At 34.0% G+C, this 18,393-nt stretch overlaps 3 protein-coding genes across 4 annotated transcripts in view; 2 read left to right on the forward strand and 1 right to left on the reverse strand.

The window, feature by feature from the left end:
* LOC129804777 (uncharacterized) overlaps positions 1-7,204 on the forward strand; it is a 34,850-nt gene extending 27,646 nt beyond the window's left edge. For both annotated transcript variants that reach the window (XM_055852375.1, XM_055852376.1), the window contains one exon: positions 835-7,204. In XM_055852375.1, the coding sequence (XP_055708350.1) occupies positions 835-989 (155 nt within the window). In that variant the 3' untranslated portion in view covers positions 990-7,204. The remainder of the gene's footprint in view (positions 1-834) is intronic.
* LOC129804785 (estradiol 17-beta-dehydrogenase 8) lies at positions 2,667-13,234 on the reverse strand. Its single transcript, XM_055852383.1, has 3 exons — positions 13,066-13,234; positions 12,371-12,985; positions 2,667-2,919 (listed from the first exon to the last, which is right to left on the reverse strand). Exons 1-3 carry the CDS (start codon positions 13,100-13,102, stop codon positions 2,837-2,839), a joined length of 735 nt encoding a protein of 244 aa, XP_055708358.1. The 5' UTR covers positions 13,103-13,234; the 3' UTR covers positions 2,667-2,836.
* Positions 13,235-13,721: 487 nt separating this feature from the next.
* LOC129804760 (protein bunched, class 2/F/G isoform) overlaps positions 13,722-18,393 on the forward strand; it is a 35,862-nt gene continuing 31,190 nt past the window's right edge. Inside the window, exon 1 of the mRNA XM_055852352.1 lies at positions 13,722-14,469. Coding sequence (XP_055708327.1) covers positions 14,365-14,469 — 105 coding nt within the window. The 5' untranslated portion in view covers positions 13,722-14,364. The remainder of the gene's footprint in view (positions 14,470-18,393) is intronic.

Here is an 18,393-nt window from a genome sequence, read left to right on the forward strand (position 1 = left end):
AAGAAAATTTTCTGTGTTTTAGGAAATTTTTAGTTTCGTTCTTTGGGACAAAGGAAAATTTTTGTGTTTTGGGAAATTTTTAGTTTCGTCCTTTGGGGCAAAGGGAATTTTTTTGAGAAAATGGAAATTTTTGGAAAGTTATAAAATATACTTGTGCAAAATGTATAAAAGACAAGATTTCCAAAGACGAAGTTTCCAAAAAACAAAATGGAAAAAACGAAGATTTCCGATCCCCCCCCCCCCCCAATTCAAAGGTCTCTTACTTCCCCCAAGAAGAGCCCAGTACAGTTGTTTGCAAGCAGGTCTATTTACTCATTACACTTAAATAAAGAACAATTATTGATCTTGTATGAACGGTATACGTTTGCGAAAATTTTGGCTTGGTTCGGTCTAGAACATCAGAGAAAAAGAACGTTTTTCTTTTTTCTGGACTGGGGTCTATATCAGGGGAATCTGGCTAGGTACCAAAAGATATAAAGGTTATACTGCTTAAGAGAGTCAATTCCCTTCTAATCCCTCCAACCTAATGAAATCCTAATGGAATCCCGATTGTTTGTTTGCAATCCCTAATGCCCTTACACTTGCATTAATTTGAATATATTTTAAGCATATTGTAGGGCTTCATAAAACATAAGGGATGGTGTGATTTTCGGTCTATTGAACTCGGTTCTAGGTTGGGACCTTTTCAAATTGAGAGTTATGACAGCCCCTATGTTTCAAGTAAGCCTACATCCTATGCTCCATTCCAATGACCCGAAGTTGGCTGCAAAGTCGAACCTACAATCAGAGCTCCCATAAGCTCGAATAAGCTTATCACTGGGTTTTTCTTTGCAGGACCACTTGGTGGAGATATTCTGCTTGAGCAAATACTCGAAGAGGACAATCGATATGATGAAAGAAGTGGCGAAATTGTTTCATCCCTTTCCAGTGACAAGAAGTTCTTGCTTGGAAATGGACACACCAATTCTGTGACTATCACCAACATCTAAGAGACTCATACTTTTTTATTTTATCACATAGTCTCTTATCTCCTACTTTTCTCCCCTTTCCCCTTGTCAGTCCTTTTTTTAGTAACAATATCATCTATCATCGCAAGGATAATCTCATATTCACACACTCACAATTATCTCAAGAAAATCCACATTGATATTCTTAAGAGAGGTAGGTAAGTGAAAAAAAACCAGTAAAGAGAGAGACACGTGAAAGATTTTTTGTCGAATTATTCAAACTCGAAGATATTCGCTAGAAATTTGGATATTTAAATGATAAAAGAAATTTTTTTCTAATGAAAACAGAATCAAATGATATGAAAAAATACCAATTAAAAATAATTCTTATAATATAGTAAAAAGATAATGAAAAAAAATACTCCCTCCGTTCCGAAATAAGTCGTACGTTTGAGAAAAATTTTTGTTCCGAAATAAGTCATACGTTTGGGAAAAATTGGGATTAAGGGAATGTTTGTTGGTAAATGTTTTGAGTATGAACAATTATCTCTTGTAAAGAACTATTGTTAATGTTCAGTACTAAAATTGGGGTCCAGTTTTGATGGTATGTTGAGGAACGAATGTCTTAAAAATGTCTTTTTTTGGCGTTCTATTTTCAATCTAAAATAGGTGCAGAAAGGTGAGAGATACAGACTTGGGACCTTCGGGGGACCCCCATAAGTTGACTCTGGGACCATATGTCCTTTATTTTGCCCCCACCCCTCCCCTTCCACACCAAAATCATATTTTTTGGGATTGCTCGAAAAACACGTCGTGTGATTTTTTTTTTCAATTCTGGATATGTTTTAGAGAAACATATAAATGGTCCCAGGGTCAACTTATGGGGGTTCGCTAAAGGTCCCAAGTCCCTATCCCTCACCTTTTGACATCCAGATATTCAAACACATAAAAAAAGGATGTTCTTTTTATTGCTCATTCTGCAAAATTTGAGCAATAAAAAATGTCATATCGGTAATAACTGTTGAGTTCTACTTGTGCATATTGAAAATTTAGAACAAATTCTAGCCTGTAATGTTAATCACAGTCCATTTTTTAGTAACTAACTATCTACCGGAGCTCTTTGAAAAAATCGCGAAAAACGGATAACTTCAACATAATGATTCCTCAACTTACCATCGTGGTAGGATCCCCATATTATCCCTGAACATGGAGGATAGTTCATTCATAAGATATTTATATAAATAACAAAAACAGTCTCTGAAACCATTCCTTAATCCCTAATTTTTCGCCAAACGCACGACTTATTTCGGAACGGAGGGAGTATTGATTAAGCTACTAAAAGTGGTTTTAAAAGAAAATTATAAACTAGATAGGCTCAATCAGTTTCAAAATGCGCTATTGTCCTTTCAAAACAATTTAAAAAAAAATAAAAAATAAAACCTTCTCAAACGACAAAGGAGATAAAAATAAACGATAACTTTATGAAGGAAAAAATTGTGACTTCTTAGCATTTAAAAGAATAGATGATGAAAAAAAAATATTTGAAGAAAAAGGACAACAAAGAATATTCTCGACTTAGGCAAATTAATGATAAACAATTTTAAAATGCATTTTTAACATAAGGAAAAAAATCTTCAATCTCTTATTGCACAAAAAACTATTGAATCTTCTTATACAAAAGAAAAAAAGCTCTTTAAAACATTTTAAATACAATTGTTGTACTTGAAAAACCAAATGCTTTGCTTCACTTTATTTATATTTCTTTTTATATACAAAAATTTTAACAACGACCTTTTATTTTATGTTGTATAAATCCACTTTTAAATGCTGCTTATTTACCCGTGTTATTGACAAAAAAAAAAGATTGAATTGCAATGAAGAAGAAAAACTTACCCTCCAATAACATCAATTGAGGCTCCAGTGACATAAGAACTCTTATCAGATGCAAGGAACGCGATAACTTCCGCGATTTCTGCAGAGTAAAAAGAGCAAAAAAAGAGAGAGGCATTAAAAATAGATTAGAATTTTTATCTCTCGCTGTGCTATTTTTGAGAAGAATATGGATGAATTTGAAGTATTTTTACGTAAAACTGTCGAAGCTTTAACATTCACCTTTAATACAGAGAGCAACAATTGAAGTGAAATTAAGAACCTTACTTAATTTTCGAAAAACGGAACGAAACTAAGTTACATATTGGAGACATTTAGACATGAATCAGAAAAAATATAACATTAAAAAACAATTAATTTTAAAAGTAGTAGAAATTACCTATAAAAGAGGTTCAAGACAAATTTTTCACTTGACAAATGCTAAAATTGATAAAGATAAATCGATTTTAGTTTGATAAATCTGTTTGAAAATCGAGTATTTTAAACAAAGTTGCTTCAGAGTGGGCTAATTGAACTGCAACATTTCAAAATGCTGTCCTTCTTATCTAAAAACGAGTTTCAATGTTGTGTCCAAAAAACAGGGCACACTTACAATTTGAATACCTGTTTCAAATTTTTGTGTTAGGTAACTGGACAAACCTGCAGCTTAAGCCGAGAGACGGCTTAACGTAATTGTGTTCAAAATAATAATTACAGTAGAGTTCCTCAAATTTGAACATTTGGGGGGTATAGATGACATTTCTCACTCCTCAAATTTGAACGATATTTTCAAATTTCAGGAGTTCAAATTTGAGGAACTCGACTGTAGATTACATTCCATCACTTTTCCACTAAGCCGCGTGTCGGCTTAAGCCATAAGTATGTCTAGGGCAGGGGCGGTCTAGGGCATAAGCGTAGTCCTTTCGCAAGGACTATGGGCTGCAGATGAACACGTCCCAAGCTCGCGCGTCTGAAATTCAGGACTTGACGGGCTGTCTTCAGCTCATCAATACTCTGGTAATTTTTTAGTACTTTGTTTTAGTGAATTTACGTCCAATAACCATTGAAAGCCATCGTATACTTCGACATGAACATCGAAAAGTTTGATTTTTTTTTAAGGATAAGTTTAATTGCCGCACGATTTATATGAAGGTCCCTAATCTTATTGGAACGCCCACTGCCTCGCATCAATATGCTTGATATAGACTTGGACATAACAATACAATCAAAAAACGTTACTAATAGTGAAGACTGACATATTGACAAAATGACACTTGAGTCACTTTGAAATTCGAACAAGAATACATTTCATCCACCACGCGGCCGAAACGCGAATTAAAATATTTCAGCTTTCGAAATCGATCTTGGATTTTCTTTTCTCTTTGGGTTGTCCATAAGTTTCAGTTGTTTCACTCTTTAATAATCACAGTTTAGTTTAGGTTTATTCAACAGGTTATTGTACGAAAATACACCTCAAATTCGAAAAAAAAATTGAAACGGCTTCCAAACTGACTTATTTTACAGTTCGTAGAGCTTCTAGCAATTATATGTATCTGGTGGTTATATTATTTTTTTTATTATATTGTTACTAGTGCTTATGTTGCATATCTGAAAACTGCGCATAAAATGACAGAAGATTGAAACTGAAAGAAATGTTTTTGAAAAATGTAACTGAAGCGACATCAAGCAAAACTTAGTAAGGGCTCATAATTTTGTCCAGTCTGCTTATAAACATCGATGTTCCAAGTTTGAAGTGCGATATTTTCAATACTAATTGACTTTTTTTGTTAGTCTCTTTTCAGTAAGGTTGTTTAGAAATTTGGGAAACGTTTATTGTCTTTGTTTTTACTAAAATTAGTCCTAATACGTTTAAAAATGAATTGATATGTAGAGGTGAATTTGACTCGAAATTTGGACAACTTTATTGTTAATTTGGACACCTTGGCTGTATATTTGGACAGCTAATCCGCCTCAATAGGATACCCATTGTTCTCCATTTCAAGAACCAATCTTACCAAGTCCTCTTCCTGTTTATGTAAGGGAATCGTAGAATATCACAAGAAGCCCGGAAATTTTCCATATCATTCATTAAAGTGAGTTGACTTCGGTAATTCAAGTAGGGGAAAGTGCCCATGCTTTGCACGGTTCCAAGCTTTAAAATAACTAAATTTTTTCTATGTTTTTGAATAAATACGGTTCCGCAATATATTTTAAAATCAGGACACTTTCCCCTAGTTTTTAAAATATAGAAAAAACAAGTCGCATTTATTGAAAAATATACGAAAAATTTAGTCATTGTAAAACTTGGGACTATGTAAGTAAAGCATGGACACTTTCCCCTACTCGCGGATTCGCTCATTTCCTGGCAAGGCTCTGGAGCCTTTTAAGGCTTTTCTCCCTTTTCTTATCACATCTCGTTCGTAGACATGATGCTTCTTTGTTTCTCCAGGCATTTATACAACGTAGTCATCATAAAAGCTAATGCTTGGCGCACAATAACTTTTGTTTCGTAAACATATTTTTGATATTTCAATGACAGTGAGTGAGATCTAGATTTAGTCATCTCGCTCACTCTTATGGAAAATTGTGAAAACATCTTTATAAATAAAAGTTATTGTGCGCTGGGCAGAAAATTTCACGAAATTTCCGGAGAAAAACACCTGTCCAAAATAAGAAGTATCACTTCACTGGTGAACTTCTTAGAAAATTGCCCATTTTTCACATGAAAATCTCACTTGAGGTCCTTAAGGTCAAATGTACAAATCACCATTAACGTGAATCAACACAATATTCAACGAATATTTAATAATATCACTTAAAAATATCGAAGAAAAATTATTAGTACTTCAACACAGCTAAATAAGACCGAAGTGAACACGAAGTTCTGTCATATTTCTCGTAAGCATTTGCTCACACTAAATTTTCAACAAAGCAATTTTAACACAAATTATATTCAAAATTTAACGTATTTAGTGTTAAAATCTTCCAAAAAGAACAAATATTAAGATAGAATTCATTATTCATCAAATATTGGAATAAAAATCCATAATTTTAATCAATTTATTTATAGTGTCCAATTTTATCCTCAAAGTGTCCAAATTTAGAAACTGCCCAAAATTATGAGCTCTTACCCTACATGTTCCAAACAACCCAAAATTGATTGAAATTCAAAGGAATAATTTAAATAAAAAATCTTCAACATTTCAGAAGAATTTTACAAAGGTATAATTGAAATTTTCAAACCATTGTAAATTTCACTTCAATTGTATCTCTCTGTACTGTTCTAAAGGTCAAAACTCGCTGTTGCTTTTCTACATAACAAGAATTTCACGTTTTCTGACACATTTTTATTCCGTCCAATTCCATTTTATTTTTAAAACATCGGGCTTTTTGGAATGTCTCAAGCGTCTCAAAGAGATTTTCTTTTTGACACACATTTTCTCGACACGAACAGAATCAATCAATTGCTGAATATATAAACTTGAAAAACAAAAAAAAAACGTGATATTTACTTGGCACAGTTTCTCTTACAAAATTTACTCTCTTTGGTTTTTCCGTTTGCCTTTGATCACGGAAATTAAAAGCTACTAATATTGATTAGGTAAACTCTTCCTTTCTGTTGTAATATTGTGTGGGAATGCTATTTAAAATTTAGGGAAGAAAAATTTATATCGAATGTTTTACGCTTTCTCTTTGATAAAAAAAAACATTTTTCATCCTATCATAGAGCTATATTGCATTTATTGAAAATCACTCAGAATATTTGATTGGAAATTTCACAAGAAAAAACCACAAAACATCACTAGAACAATTCGTGCGTGATTCAAAATGATTTCCATTGAAAAGCTCAGAATCAAAAGATTTTAATCCATATTCGCTAATTATAGATTTAATCCATAAAAATGCCATCTATCCCTCAAATAAGCCCACAGAAAAAAAAGGAAATCATCAACAATAGAGGTCAATCCATAAATAAAGAAAAATAAATGTGTATCATATGAGTGCAAAATACAAAAGCATTCACATTGCATAAAACCCTAAATTGAAATGTTTTTCCGAGTATAATATATTTCGTTGAAATGAAATACAATCAGAATTACGAAGAGCAAAAAGGGTCACGTTTTATTGGATACATTTTCTTCAAAACACGAAGGAAATCTCGTGATTTTTCCCATGTGCTACATAAAATAACATTAAAAGCATCTCCAGAGTGTGTTTTTTTTATATATACATATATATATATTATATTTGTCTCGGGACAACTGAGTGATTAAGATAATTTTACCAATGTCAGAAAAAAAATAAGAAATAAACATTAGCAAAATATTGCAGAGATTTTTCATGTGTCCAGAAAAAAAAACACAAAAATAAAGAACAAAGTCCCTCAAGGTTGAACCTTTTGCATATTAATCATCCATTCTCTCCAAAAGCTTTTCCGGAAAAAATTATTACTCCCGTCAAAATCAATTAGAATCTTCATGGAGGAAAATAATGGAATATTCAATGAATTGTGAATAATTTAGAAACAGGCTTTAGTTTAGTCTTCTTTGTAAGCAAATACTAATGAGTGTGGTAAATGAGTGATTGATATGAGGAAGTCTAACAGGAAGAACCCATCTACCTCTTTGCAGCCTTACGAAAGTGATTTTGAAAGGAAAACCCTCAAAACTTATAACCCAAAAGTTCTACAAGTTGGAAAAGTTTTTCAAATTAAACTTTATGCAAAATAAAAGGTCTTGTCTTCAAACGAATTTCACCAACATTACTTTGGAATTAACTGCATCTATTTACTGAATTCTTGTTCATTCAATTCTCCTTCAAAGCTTCCCTTAATCATTGGATTCCGGATTGAGGATAAAATTTAGAATTTCGGATAAAGCAATTTGGAACTTCGAAATTTGATCATCTACCGATAATTTAGTAATTAGACAACAGACTAACTTTAAAGATTATTTAATTGATTTTTTCTAAAGTTTTAAGAGAATTGTCTGAATTCGAAATTGGATTGTCCGAATTCGGCTCTTCGATATTCAGGTAATTCCGATATTTTGGATCACCCCTAAATTCTATTTTCTCAATAACTCAGCCCCTATGGCATGAATCGGTCTCAAAAAAAAAAAACTTAAGCCCCCCTGATCCCCCTGACCCGAACAATAAGGGGTCAAAAATTTAGTTTTGAAATGCCCATATCGGGATCAGAAATGTGGTTTTTCGATTTTGTTTTTTTCCACACTTGTTTTTCCCAGTTCGTCTTTGGAATCTTTGCCTTCGGTAATCTTTATTTTTTGGACATTTTGTGTTTGGAAATCTCGTATTCCATACATTTTGCACAAGTATATTTTAAAATTTCCCTTTACCCGGAAAATTTCTCTTTGCCCCAAAGGGCGAGACTGATAACTTCCCAAAACCCAGACATTTTCCCTTTGCCCTAACAGGCGCAACTGATAAAATTATAGAGCTCGATGTTCGACTCTTAACTCGGATCCGAGGCACGTAAAGCCCTTACGTTTATAAAGTTGTAAAGGACTTCCCATATTTTACCTTTTACCAGAAACTTAGGTTCATTTTTTTAAAATAAAATATACTTAGGCAAAATGTAAGCACGTGGCAAGTTGACTTTTTTATATGGAGCTATATTTGAAGCCAATTTCCTAAATTGATCTCGGACACAGCTCACAGTGCTCCGAGGAAAAAATGTATTTAAACAAAAATTTAGTATATTTTTCCCTCGAAGCGGTAAGGTATCTTATAATACGAAAACACTTTTAAATTTTTATGTAGTGTAATGGTCGCGAGTGCAAAAAAATCTCATATAAATTTAAATCGAAGTATTAGAAAATGGCTTCAAATTTCAAGCAATTTGCCAGGGGCTAGTTCCAAAGACAAACTAGAAAATACAAAAGTGTAAAAAACAAAATGGAAAAAAAACGAAGATTCCGTAAACCGGCCATATCTCCGGTTTTAACTGTTAAAGAATTTAAAAAAAAAAAACATGTCACTGATTTGGAAAGCTCTCGTTAAATGCTTTCATTTTCGATGTTGGTGAAATTTTAGTATGTTATAGCTGAAGACAAGAGCTTTCCAACGGTGTGTTGCACTTTGCCCTAACTCTACCCTGACCCGATCTAAAGGAAACAAACCTGACCCGATCATATCTCCGGTTCTTATTATCGGGATTTGAAAAAAATTAAGGTTTTGGAAAGCTCTCGTTCGATTAATCAAAAAACCTATTTTCTAAATTTCGATTTCGAATATTTCGAAAAGACGATGCTTTTCTTTTCCAAAACGAGTGGCGCTTGTTCTCTCACTGATCGCCCTTTGTAACTCCATCGTTATTTATAGCGACGAGAAGCTTTCCGCTGAGCGAAATTCAACGAAATCAAGTTTCCCTCGATATTTTAGCCTAAATAAGAGATTTACGGTTAAAAATTTTCCCATCCCTAGGAGTCCTGGAAAACTATGGGTCATATATGACCCAATCGTCCTTAAAGGTAAAAAAGCACAAAATTTTCCAGACGATTAGTTTACTCGTTTGCTCTGTTATTTTTGAAAGATAAATAACTTGAATATATTTGTAATAATAAAAAAAATATTTAGAGTACGAGTAAAAATTAAAACGATCAAAAATAAATTTAAGAAAATCTCATTCAATTTTTGATCTCAAGGAATCTTGAAGACTGGTACACAAAAACAATAATTTTTATGAAAAAATGTATTATTGTTTACTTCATTTTTAATTTTTATAATATTCATCGAAACAAATTTCGCATACTGGTAAGGTAACACAGAGATAAGTGTCGCATGCCTCACAAATACAATTGGTCTTATAATCCTTTTTTTCTAATAGCACCATGTGCACCTCAATTTTCTTCAAAACATGTTTGATGGTAATGAGTAGGTGTAATGTTGTTTGTCTCTGGGAATTTAAGACGTACAGTTGCACATTGCTGTGGATCCGGGAGTTCTTCCGGAGTAGATGCGTTCTCGATGAAGACTTCAAAGTCCATTTCATCCACGTCTTGTTCCAAATGTCGCCTTCGTTCAGGACAAGATTGTCGGCATCATCGCTATCTTCCGGGCATAATATGTGGATGATTTCGGGTTCAGTGATCATGAAATTTTCTTTTCCATTTTTGAAGTCATGTACAAGAGTAAAAAGTTATGAATTTACAACATATACGCAGAAGTATCTTATAAATTATCAAAATATTACCTTCTTCAGTCAGTATTGCACTGGGAAATCTCAGCTAATTGATATATCACACAATATTACACGAATAATTAACTATTTTGCGCATACATACACAAAAACATGAAACAGTCTAACCTCAAATCTTCAAAAATCCACTATAGACAAATTCGGTGTTTTTTTTACCTTTAGGGACGATTGGGTCATATATGACCCATGAAAATTATGAAGCTTTCCTGGAAATACTAATAAACTATAATTTTTACTTTGTTGAGAAATATTATGTATAGTTATTATAGTTTCTAGTCCCAAGAGGTTTTTGCTTAAAAAAAATTAGAAATATTGAAAATATTAAAATTAAAGCACCAACGTGAAAATTTGAAAATTCGTTATTTTTGAGCTCAAATATTTTTTATATAGCAAATAGCTGGAGATTTGCAAAAAATATCCTAGATTCCTACATCTTTCTACTTCGTGATTATGTACAAACATTAGAAAGAAATCACTTCAGGTAGTCAGGAAAAATGATTTTCTCTATGGGTCACGGGTGACCCAATCGTCCTTAAAGGGTTAACCGATTTCAATAAACTTTTCTTTCTCTTGTTGGCCTTCTATATTCAAATTATTTAAAATAGAAAATGACCAGAGTTAAGCCCACGCCCAGATAATCTTATGGTAGGTGAGATTCTTTGCAGGTGACCTCGAAATGTGTGCAACTCGGGGTCCTTTCCTGGTAACTTGGAATGCGTGAAAATTCGATTATGAATTGCTAGCTGCGGTAAAGCATCGCGTCGCGCAAACTATTCTTGACGAATAAAATGAATAAAATTGGCTCGACGATCTTAATATACAAAATTATAAAATAATAAAAATTAAAGAAGCACTTCAAAAATATTTCCTAAAGATATCTCATTGTTAGTAATGTTAATAATTTATTTACATTCTCATAAAAGATTTTTTACTTTTATTGATTAACTCTTTCCGGACCACAACATATCCAGCGAACGAATTTCAGTAAAACTCACTTTATTGTAAGTCTTAGTGGTCAAATATGATACTTTTATAGAGAAAGAATTTTCTCCGCCTCTGGGAAATTGGAAAACTCATGGGAACTCTCGTCCCCTAAAGAAAGCAAACGATACAAACTTGGACAAACTTCAATTTTCCAAAAGCCAATAATATCAATGTTGTGAATTATTTTTGCGTGTCAAATGACTCCTTTACAATATTGATCACTAAAACAAGAAGAATTATTGACCAGTATCTTCTGTGATGTCCAGGAAGTGCTAAAAAGGACACCCAGCTCCTGCTTGCCAACAGATTCCTCAAAATATTTCACAGAATAACACTTTAACACACATTTCTCTCAACAGGATGTTATTGCAGACACATTAAGCTTTCTCAAGAGCCAAAAAAACACTTCCTGGACAATCAGAATTCACTAAAATCTGGAAGAATAGGAAAAACTTCCCCGAAAGCAATCTCCTTCGCTGCCAAATGTCAAAATTATCGGCCATATTGACAAAAATTTCGCTCCCGCTTGAATTTTCTTACAAGGTTGGTGTCAAAAAGCAAATGGCGGACATTGGCGGGATAACCTTACATTTGACCTCTAGATTTTTGGGGACGAGAGTACCCATCAACTTTGAACAAGTTTTTTGAAAATTTATGAAAAAATTGTTTTTCGAATTTATGTAATCTGTAATTGTTAGTTATCATACTTATTGGCCCCGAGAGGTTTTTCCTTATTCGGGTCTAGAAATATCAAAAAAGTCACAATATCTGCAAGGAAGCAGAAAATCGAAAATTCACGATTTTTGACCAAGAATATCTTAGCTCAGGAGTTAATTGGGATCCTGCAAAAAATATCCTAGATTTGGACATTCTTATAGTTTGTAATTATCCAGAAGAATCGGAATTTTATCGATTCTAAATAGTCTAAAAAAATTCTTTTTTCCATGGGTACCCAGAGTCCCAAAGGAGACGAAAGAGTTAAAGATTATTATTTAAATTAAACGCTGAATTTTATAAATTATTTTGTTTATGTCCTTTCTACGATATCTGCTAGTATTCAATTTTTAGAACGTTTTCAGGTGTCGCCCAATCAGAAAACGCAATTGGGCTAAAATATTTGATGGGAATAAAAATTTGATTGATGTGGACAGAGCTTTAAATTGAAAGCTCTGTAGAAAATTAATGGAATATAGAAAGACTTTCAAGCTTTGCACACTTTTAGATCTAATATTTTCAGGAAGTGTAACTTAATATTCATTAAAGGAATATGGGAAAAATATGAAGTGTTCGAAGCCAGAGTGTGTGCGAAATCTGAAAGCCTTCCGCTATAATAAATATTTCATCCACGTACCTTCAGGCTCTCCGAATCTCTTCAGCGCTGTTTGCTGGATGATCATGTTTTTTACCTTGTCCGGAACAGTTCCAGTCATCGGAGTATTTATAAATCCCGGCAAGATGGCATTAACCCTGATGTTGAATTTCCCAAATTCTTTGGCAGCTACTCTCGTCATCGCCTCGACTCCTGCTTTGCTGGCTGAGTAATTAGCTTGTCCCAGGTTCCCGAACTTAGCCACAACGCTCGATAGATTGATAATGGACCCGGAAACCTTCTGTTCCACCATAGACCTGGCAAAGGTCTGCATGACTGTGAAGGAACCCTTGAGATTGACATTGATCACAGCGTCGAAGTCTTCCTCTGGCATCTTCAGGATAAAACTGTCCCTAGTGATTCCCGCAGAGTTGACGACAACCGATGGGGTACTCTTGTACTTCTCCAGACAGAAGGCCAGAGCGTCCCGAATACTCGCCGAATTGCCCACTTCAATCTTAACAGAAGAATGCGAAGGGCTCTCCAGGAGCTTCACTGTCTCTTCTGCTGTATCTAGATTCCGATCTGCTGCAATAATTGTAGCTCCATCGCGAGCCAGAATCCTACAGGTTGCCCTCCCAATGCCACTTCCGGCACCTAAAGACAAGACACTTGTTGATTACCTTCCTGATTCTTTTTCCTGGGCATCGTCCCAGGGAAAAAGATGAATTTGTCACCTGTTACAAAAGCTAATTTCCCTGCTAATGATGCCATATCCTGTCACCTGATATTTTACTGCACTCACTAAACAATGATAACGCTTTTATTGTTAATTATGTAATTTTTTTGCCGGAAGAAAAGGAGGGAAAAACAATAGAAATGTCTTTGGACTGCCCGAGGACACTTGAGTACATAATTATTATTTTTTCCACTAGGGCGGCGCCAGTGGTCTTCGTTAAGTTTCCAGTGCAAAAAGGGAGGAATAAATTGAAAAACTTAAAAAGACTTAAAAATCAATAAAGTAGCAAGTATAAAATGAGAATGAAGTAAAATATTATCAAATTAAAGAGAATAAAAGTAAATTTGATATAACACAAACAGTAGAGCTGAGAAAAAGCAAAATTCTGAATGTGTGTATTTCTTCAGCAGACTTTTGGCACTGAAACAATGGATATGAACAAAGAAATTAAATCAGAGACTACTATGAGGGTGGATATAAATAAATTACATCAAATTATCTGAAAAGTCTCATCTGAATCTAAAATGTTCAGATTATTTTGGCAAAATGATCTCAAAAATAAACGTTACTTTTGAAATTCACAAGGAAAACGGTGTGAAGTTGGCTGCAGATGCCGATACAGCTTCGTCACATGTGAACGAAAGGTGCCGAAATTCAACCGAGACAGCCCGAAAATGTGACAGCTGCCACTGTCAGTTGAATTTTTTGTGTGATAAAAAAAAAGAACGACGAAGGCTGCCCAAAATTGATTTGATTCTCTCGCAATATTTTTACTGTAAAATCATCAAAAAACTGTACTATTGTGTCGGCAATTGTGCATAGGAGTGCTGTGTTGTGTTGTGCAGTGGGGATTTTGGTGTAAAAAGTGAGAATTGAGTGTGTTTTGTGGTGACTTTTTGGTGCCACCTTTTTGGACTGAGGAAAAAGATGGTGTAAATATAAAAATTTTCTTTTCCTCCTCTTTTTCCTGCCAACACACATCAATCTGTTGGGTATTTTTTTTTGCTCAAGAGCAGCTCACTGCTCTGTGAACTCTCTTGGGTGGGTATTTGTGTGTCTGCTGTGGGAAGTCTCTTCTTTTTTTTTCGTCGGGGAGGAAAGGAAGGAAGGGAGAGTGGGACGGAGAGAGGTGGAAAAAATAGAGGCAGACGAGACAGAGAAAAATATGCAAAAGAGCATTTGTGTGTGAAAATTCTAGAGAGAGTGAGAGAGCGGGAGGTTGAGTTGGAAGAAGAAAAAAGTTCAATAGGAAAGAAAAATAAATTGTTTTTGCCACCCTTACGACCATGGTCATATCATGCTGAAGATGGCAGACACAGCAACTAGTCCCTCTGCGAAGCAACAAAAGCAGAAGGTGCTCCCGGACGCAGCCAAAGTCGACCGACGAGGGCTCAACATGAAGGTAACACATAAACATAGGGAGAACCGGGGTAAAAAAAAACACTCCTAAATTGCAATAAACACCCAGAAAATCACTTTGACATTCACTGCAGGCACTTGCAAAATAGCCCGGAAGTTGAAGAGCATTGTTCTCGCGAAGTTAAAGAAATGGATGGACATTTTGCAATCCAAAGAGAGAGAGAAAAAGAAATGAAGAAACATGGCTGTTGTTATGAATAGAAGGTTAATGGAAAATTCCGGGTCATGGTGAAGATTATACCGGCTTTCTATTGGTTTTGGTGAATTGTCAGGGCATTACACTAACAAATCCTTTGCATAAACTTAACTTCCGGTATCTCTTGATTCTTGTCATTAAAATCAACAAGGATATAAAAATTAGGAAAAAGAATTGGAATATTCCGGGTATTTATTATCAGTATCTTTTTTAATTGTTGACTTTTCTATTGATAAAAAACAATTTGAAATAAAAAGCGTAAACTTTTCTTTGATTAGGATGAGGGAAACTCAAGAAAGTGGAAGGAACAAACCCAAACAGCAATTTATGCTCTACAATCATCTTGCAGAATTCTAGAAGTACGGTATAGGGGAAAGCTTTCAGGCTTCGTACATACTCTAGTTTCGAACACTTCATATTTTTCCCATATTCATTCAATGAATCCTAAATGACACTTCCTGAAAAACAAGGTCAGATTCATTAAAGGAATAAAGTTATAAGGAATGAATTCATAAAAGGAACTTCTAAAACAGTCGTGGCGATCCTATATCCAAAAAGTAATATAAGCGCAATAATAAGAGGTTTCATTAGTTCTTTAAGCGCTACTGGTTACGAAGAAATAGGGAAAACCGGGGAAAGCTTGTTACCTTCGAACAAATCAAGTTTTTCGAACAATTCATTTCTTCAATACCCATTTTTTAATGAATGTCTCGAATTTTCTGTCTGAGAAGAACCATGGATTAAATCCATTAAGACCATAGAAAACCGGTGATAAGCCCAGATAAGTTTATGGTAGCTGAGATTCTTTACAGGCGACCTCGAAATGCGTGCAACTCGGGGTGCTTGCAATTGCAACTCCGTATGCGTGAAAATTTGATTGTGAGTTGAATTTTGGGGGTAAAGAATCGCGTCGAGCTAATTTTATCCATTTCGACCGACAAGAACAGTTTGCTACCATAAGCTTATCTCGGCTTATCACTGGTCATTTTCCATATTGAATAATTTGAGTTGGGAAGACCAACAAAAAAAAGTGCATTGAAATCGGTTAATAAACACAGTTGTAAAAGGGATGACCCTATTATTGTGAATTTATAATAATAATAATAATAATAAAGATTAGAGATAGAGTCCGGTACACTTGAATATAATAAGGGTCGGTTAACAGTGGATCAGATGGGACGGATGGGCCCAACGTTAAAAAGATCTCGATCTCAGATACAGCATATACTAAAATTTCATCGAAATCACTTCATAATGGCGCTGGCACACCTTTTCAATTGGGTGAATTTCAACCGATTGAAATTTTATTTCTTACTCCTTCAAAGCTAAATAAGATATATGTGTCTCTTTCTCTCAAATGAAAATTGAAATTGAAATTTCAATTTACAATTTCATTTGAAAGAAAGGGACACCTATATCTGATTTTACTTTAAAAGAGTAAGAGGTAAAATTTCAATCGGTGGAAATTCAATCAATTGAAAAGGTGTGCCAGCGCCATAAACATCGAAAATATGGTTCGGTCAAGACATTTTCGATCATAGCTCAGAGGGCCAATTTTTTAAAATTCTCACTCGCACTCGCGAGCTCTTTAGTGGCCGAGAGAAATTGACTCGCATACCCCGGAAATTCTTGAATACGTGCAACCAGTATTTTATGTTATAAAGAAGTCCTTACAGATGGATTTGAATCTACGGGGTGTGCGAGTGGATTTTTCTCGGCCACTAAAGAGCTCGCGGGTGCGAGTGAGTGTTTCAAAAATTGGGCCTCAGGTCAGGGAACATAGAGGAAGGAGTGCGACCCACCGCTGGAAAGGTTTGATAATTAAATTTTTGATCCTATATAGCTCGGATCAGGAGATCGAAGGGCTTAATTTTTTTTTTAATCATTAGCTCTTAAGCCTAGCTCTAACATACTAAAATTTGAGATCGATCGGTGCCATAGGGCAGAGGCGTGCAAGAACCTTTGAAACCGAATAAACGTCAAATAAAACTTCGAATTAAACAAATTAATTCGGTTTCAACGGTTTTTGCACACCTCTGCCATAGGGGCTGAGTTATTGGGGGGTGGATCTGACATCACCTACTTCTAGCAGCCCATTGACATTTAACCTTTGCCGTTAACCGCTTGTCGATATCTCTTTCCGCTCTCGCCAGAAGAGATAATACGACAGACGGTCAAGACGGACGTCCACGAAAATCGATTTTTAGAACATATGATATTCAAAAACGTGTAAATCCAAAATTTGGGTCCTATTTGACAATGTCGTACTTCACCTCGGACCACAAAAGATGAAATTGTAAAGAATCTCAGCTAAAAAATTGGGTTGTCCGAAGCTTGAGTCGTCCGAAGCTACGCTTTCTCCTAAAGCATTCTATTAGAAAATTTTTAAAGACTTTGCTTTTCTTAAAGAATTCATTAAGTCTACAAAAGAAAAACTTTAAGATACCTTTGAAATTTAAGTTATAGGATTTATTTTACACCTTTGAAAGTGGGGCCCTGTTTTGGAGACGGTTTGAAAACCGTTTTTAGAGAAGAAATCGGTTTAAAACCGTCTTTTTACAAAAATTTTAATATTTCTCTGAAGCTTAAGTTTATTTCTTGAAATTAAAGACATACTGCAAAATATTTCATTGACTTTAGAAGAGAATTTGAAGTGCAATATGATTCTAAGTGTAATCTATATTATGGTAGTATGTTAATAATAATATATTAAGAATAGTAGTAATGGATTTTCTGTACGTTTCTTCCACTCTTGAAAAGAATTATTTACTTAAAGGTTATCGGAAATTATTTCAGGACTTCTTCACTTGAAAATATTTTAGGTTTTAAACCTTAGTAAAATTTTCACAAGATTAAAAAATCAATTGCATAAGGGGAGGTGGGACTACATTGAGCCGTGGGGCTAGATTGCTATACGACTTTTCCGCCTATTTCTAAATGAAGCTGATACATACAATTATTTTATTTAGATCCACAATTATTTTGTGTATCCAAATTACACCATGGTAAAAACCAGCTTTCATTTGAAATATGCAAAAAAATCGTATAACAAAGTAGCCCCACCTCGCCCTACTGAGAAAACATTTGCAAACGATTTAGTACAATCTTGTAAAATATTGTTTTATGTGGAAAAGTAACAAGATGTTTACATATCTCTGTCTTCTTAGAGATTTTTATTAAATCTTGCTGTATCTTAACTACACATCTAATTAGACCCAAATTTGCCAAGATTGTTCCACAAGATTCTTGTAAATTTTTGTTAAAATCTGATATCTAATAGTTTCTTAACCGATGGAATAGAAAGCTTCAAAAGTTTCCTTTTATTTTATTTCTTTTATTTTATTTGTTTAGAATGCCTGTGGAATTTTTTCTATGAAATTATTTGTGAATTTTGTGTAAATTATAATAATGATTTTCTTGATATGTAATACCAAAAATTATGGATCAGTATGTTTTCTGTAGAGAATGATCTACAACATTGACTTTAGGAACCATTTCCTATCTAAAAATCTTTTTTGTTGAAAAAAGAATAATTTTGACAATACTTTTACAATATTTTACAAAAAAAAAACTTTATAGCGAATATAGGTAGGAAAAAATCTTGGTACTATCCTTCCAATATTCTTTTTTTTTATATTTTGGCGAATTTAATTTTTTCCACGATTCAAATTTCCTATAATTAAGTTTAACAAGATTTAACTAGTTATAGGA

Source organism: Phlebotomus papatasi, chromosome 2 (assembly GCF_024763615.1).
Source record: "Phlebotomus papatasi isolate M1 chromosome 2, Ppap_2.1, whole genome shotgun sequence".
NCBI classification, from domain to species: Eukaryota; Metazoa; Arthropoda; class Insecta; order Diptera; family Psychodidae; genus Phlebotomus; species Phlebotomus papatasi.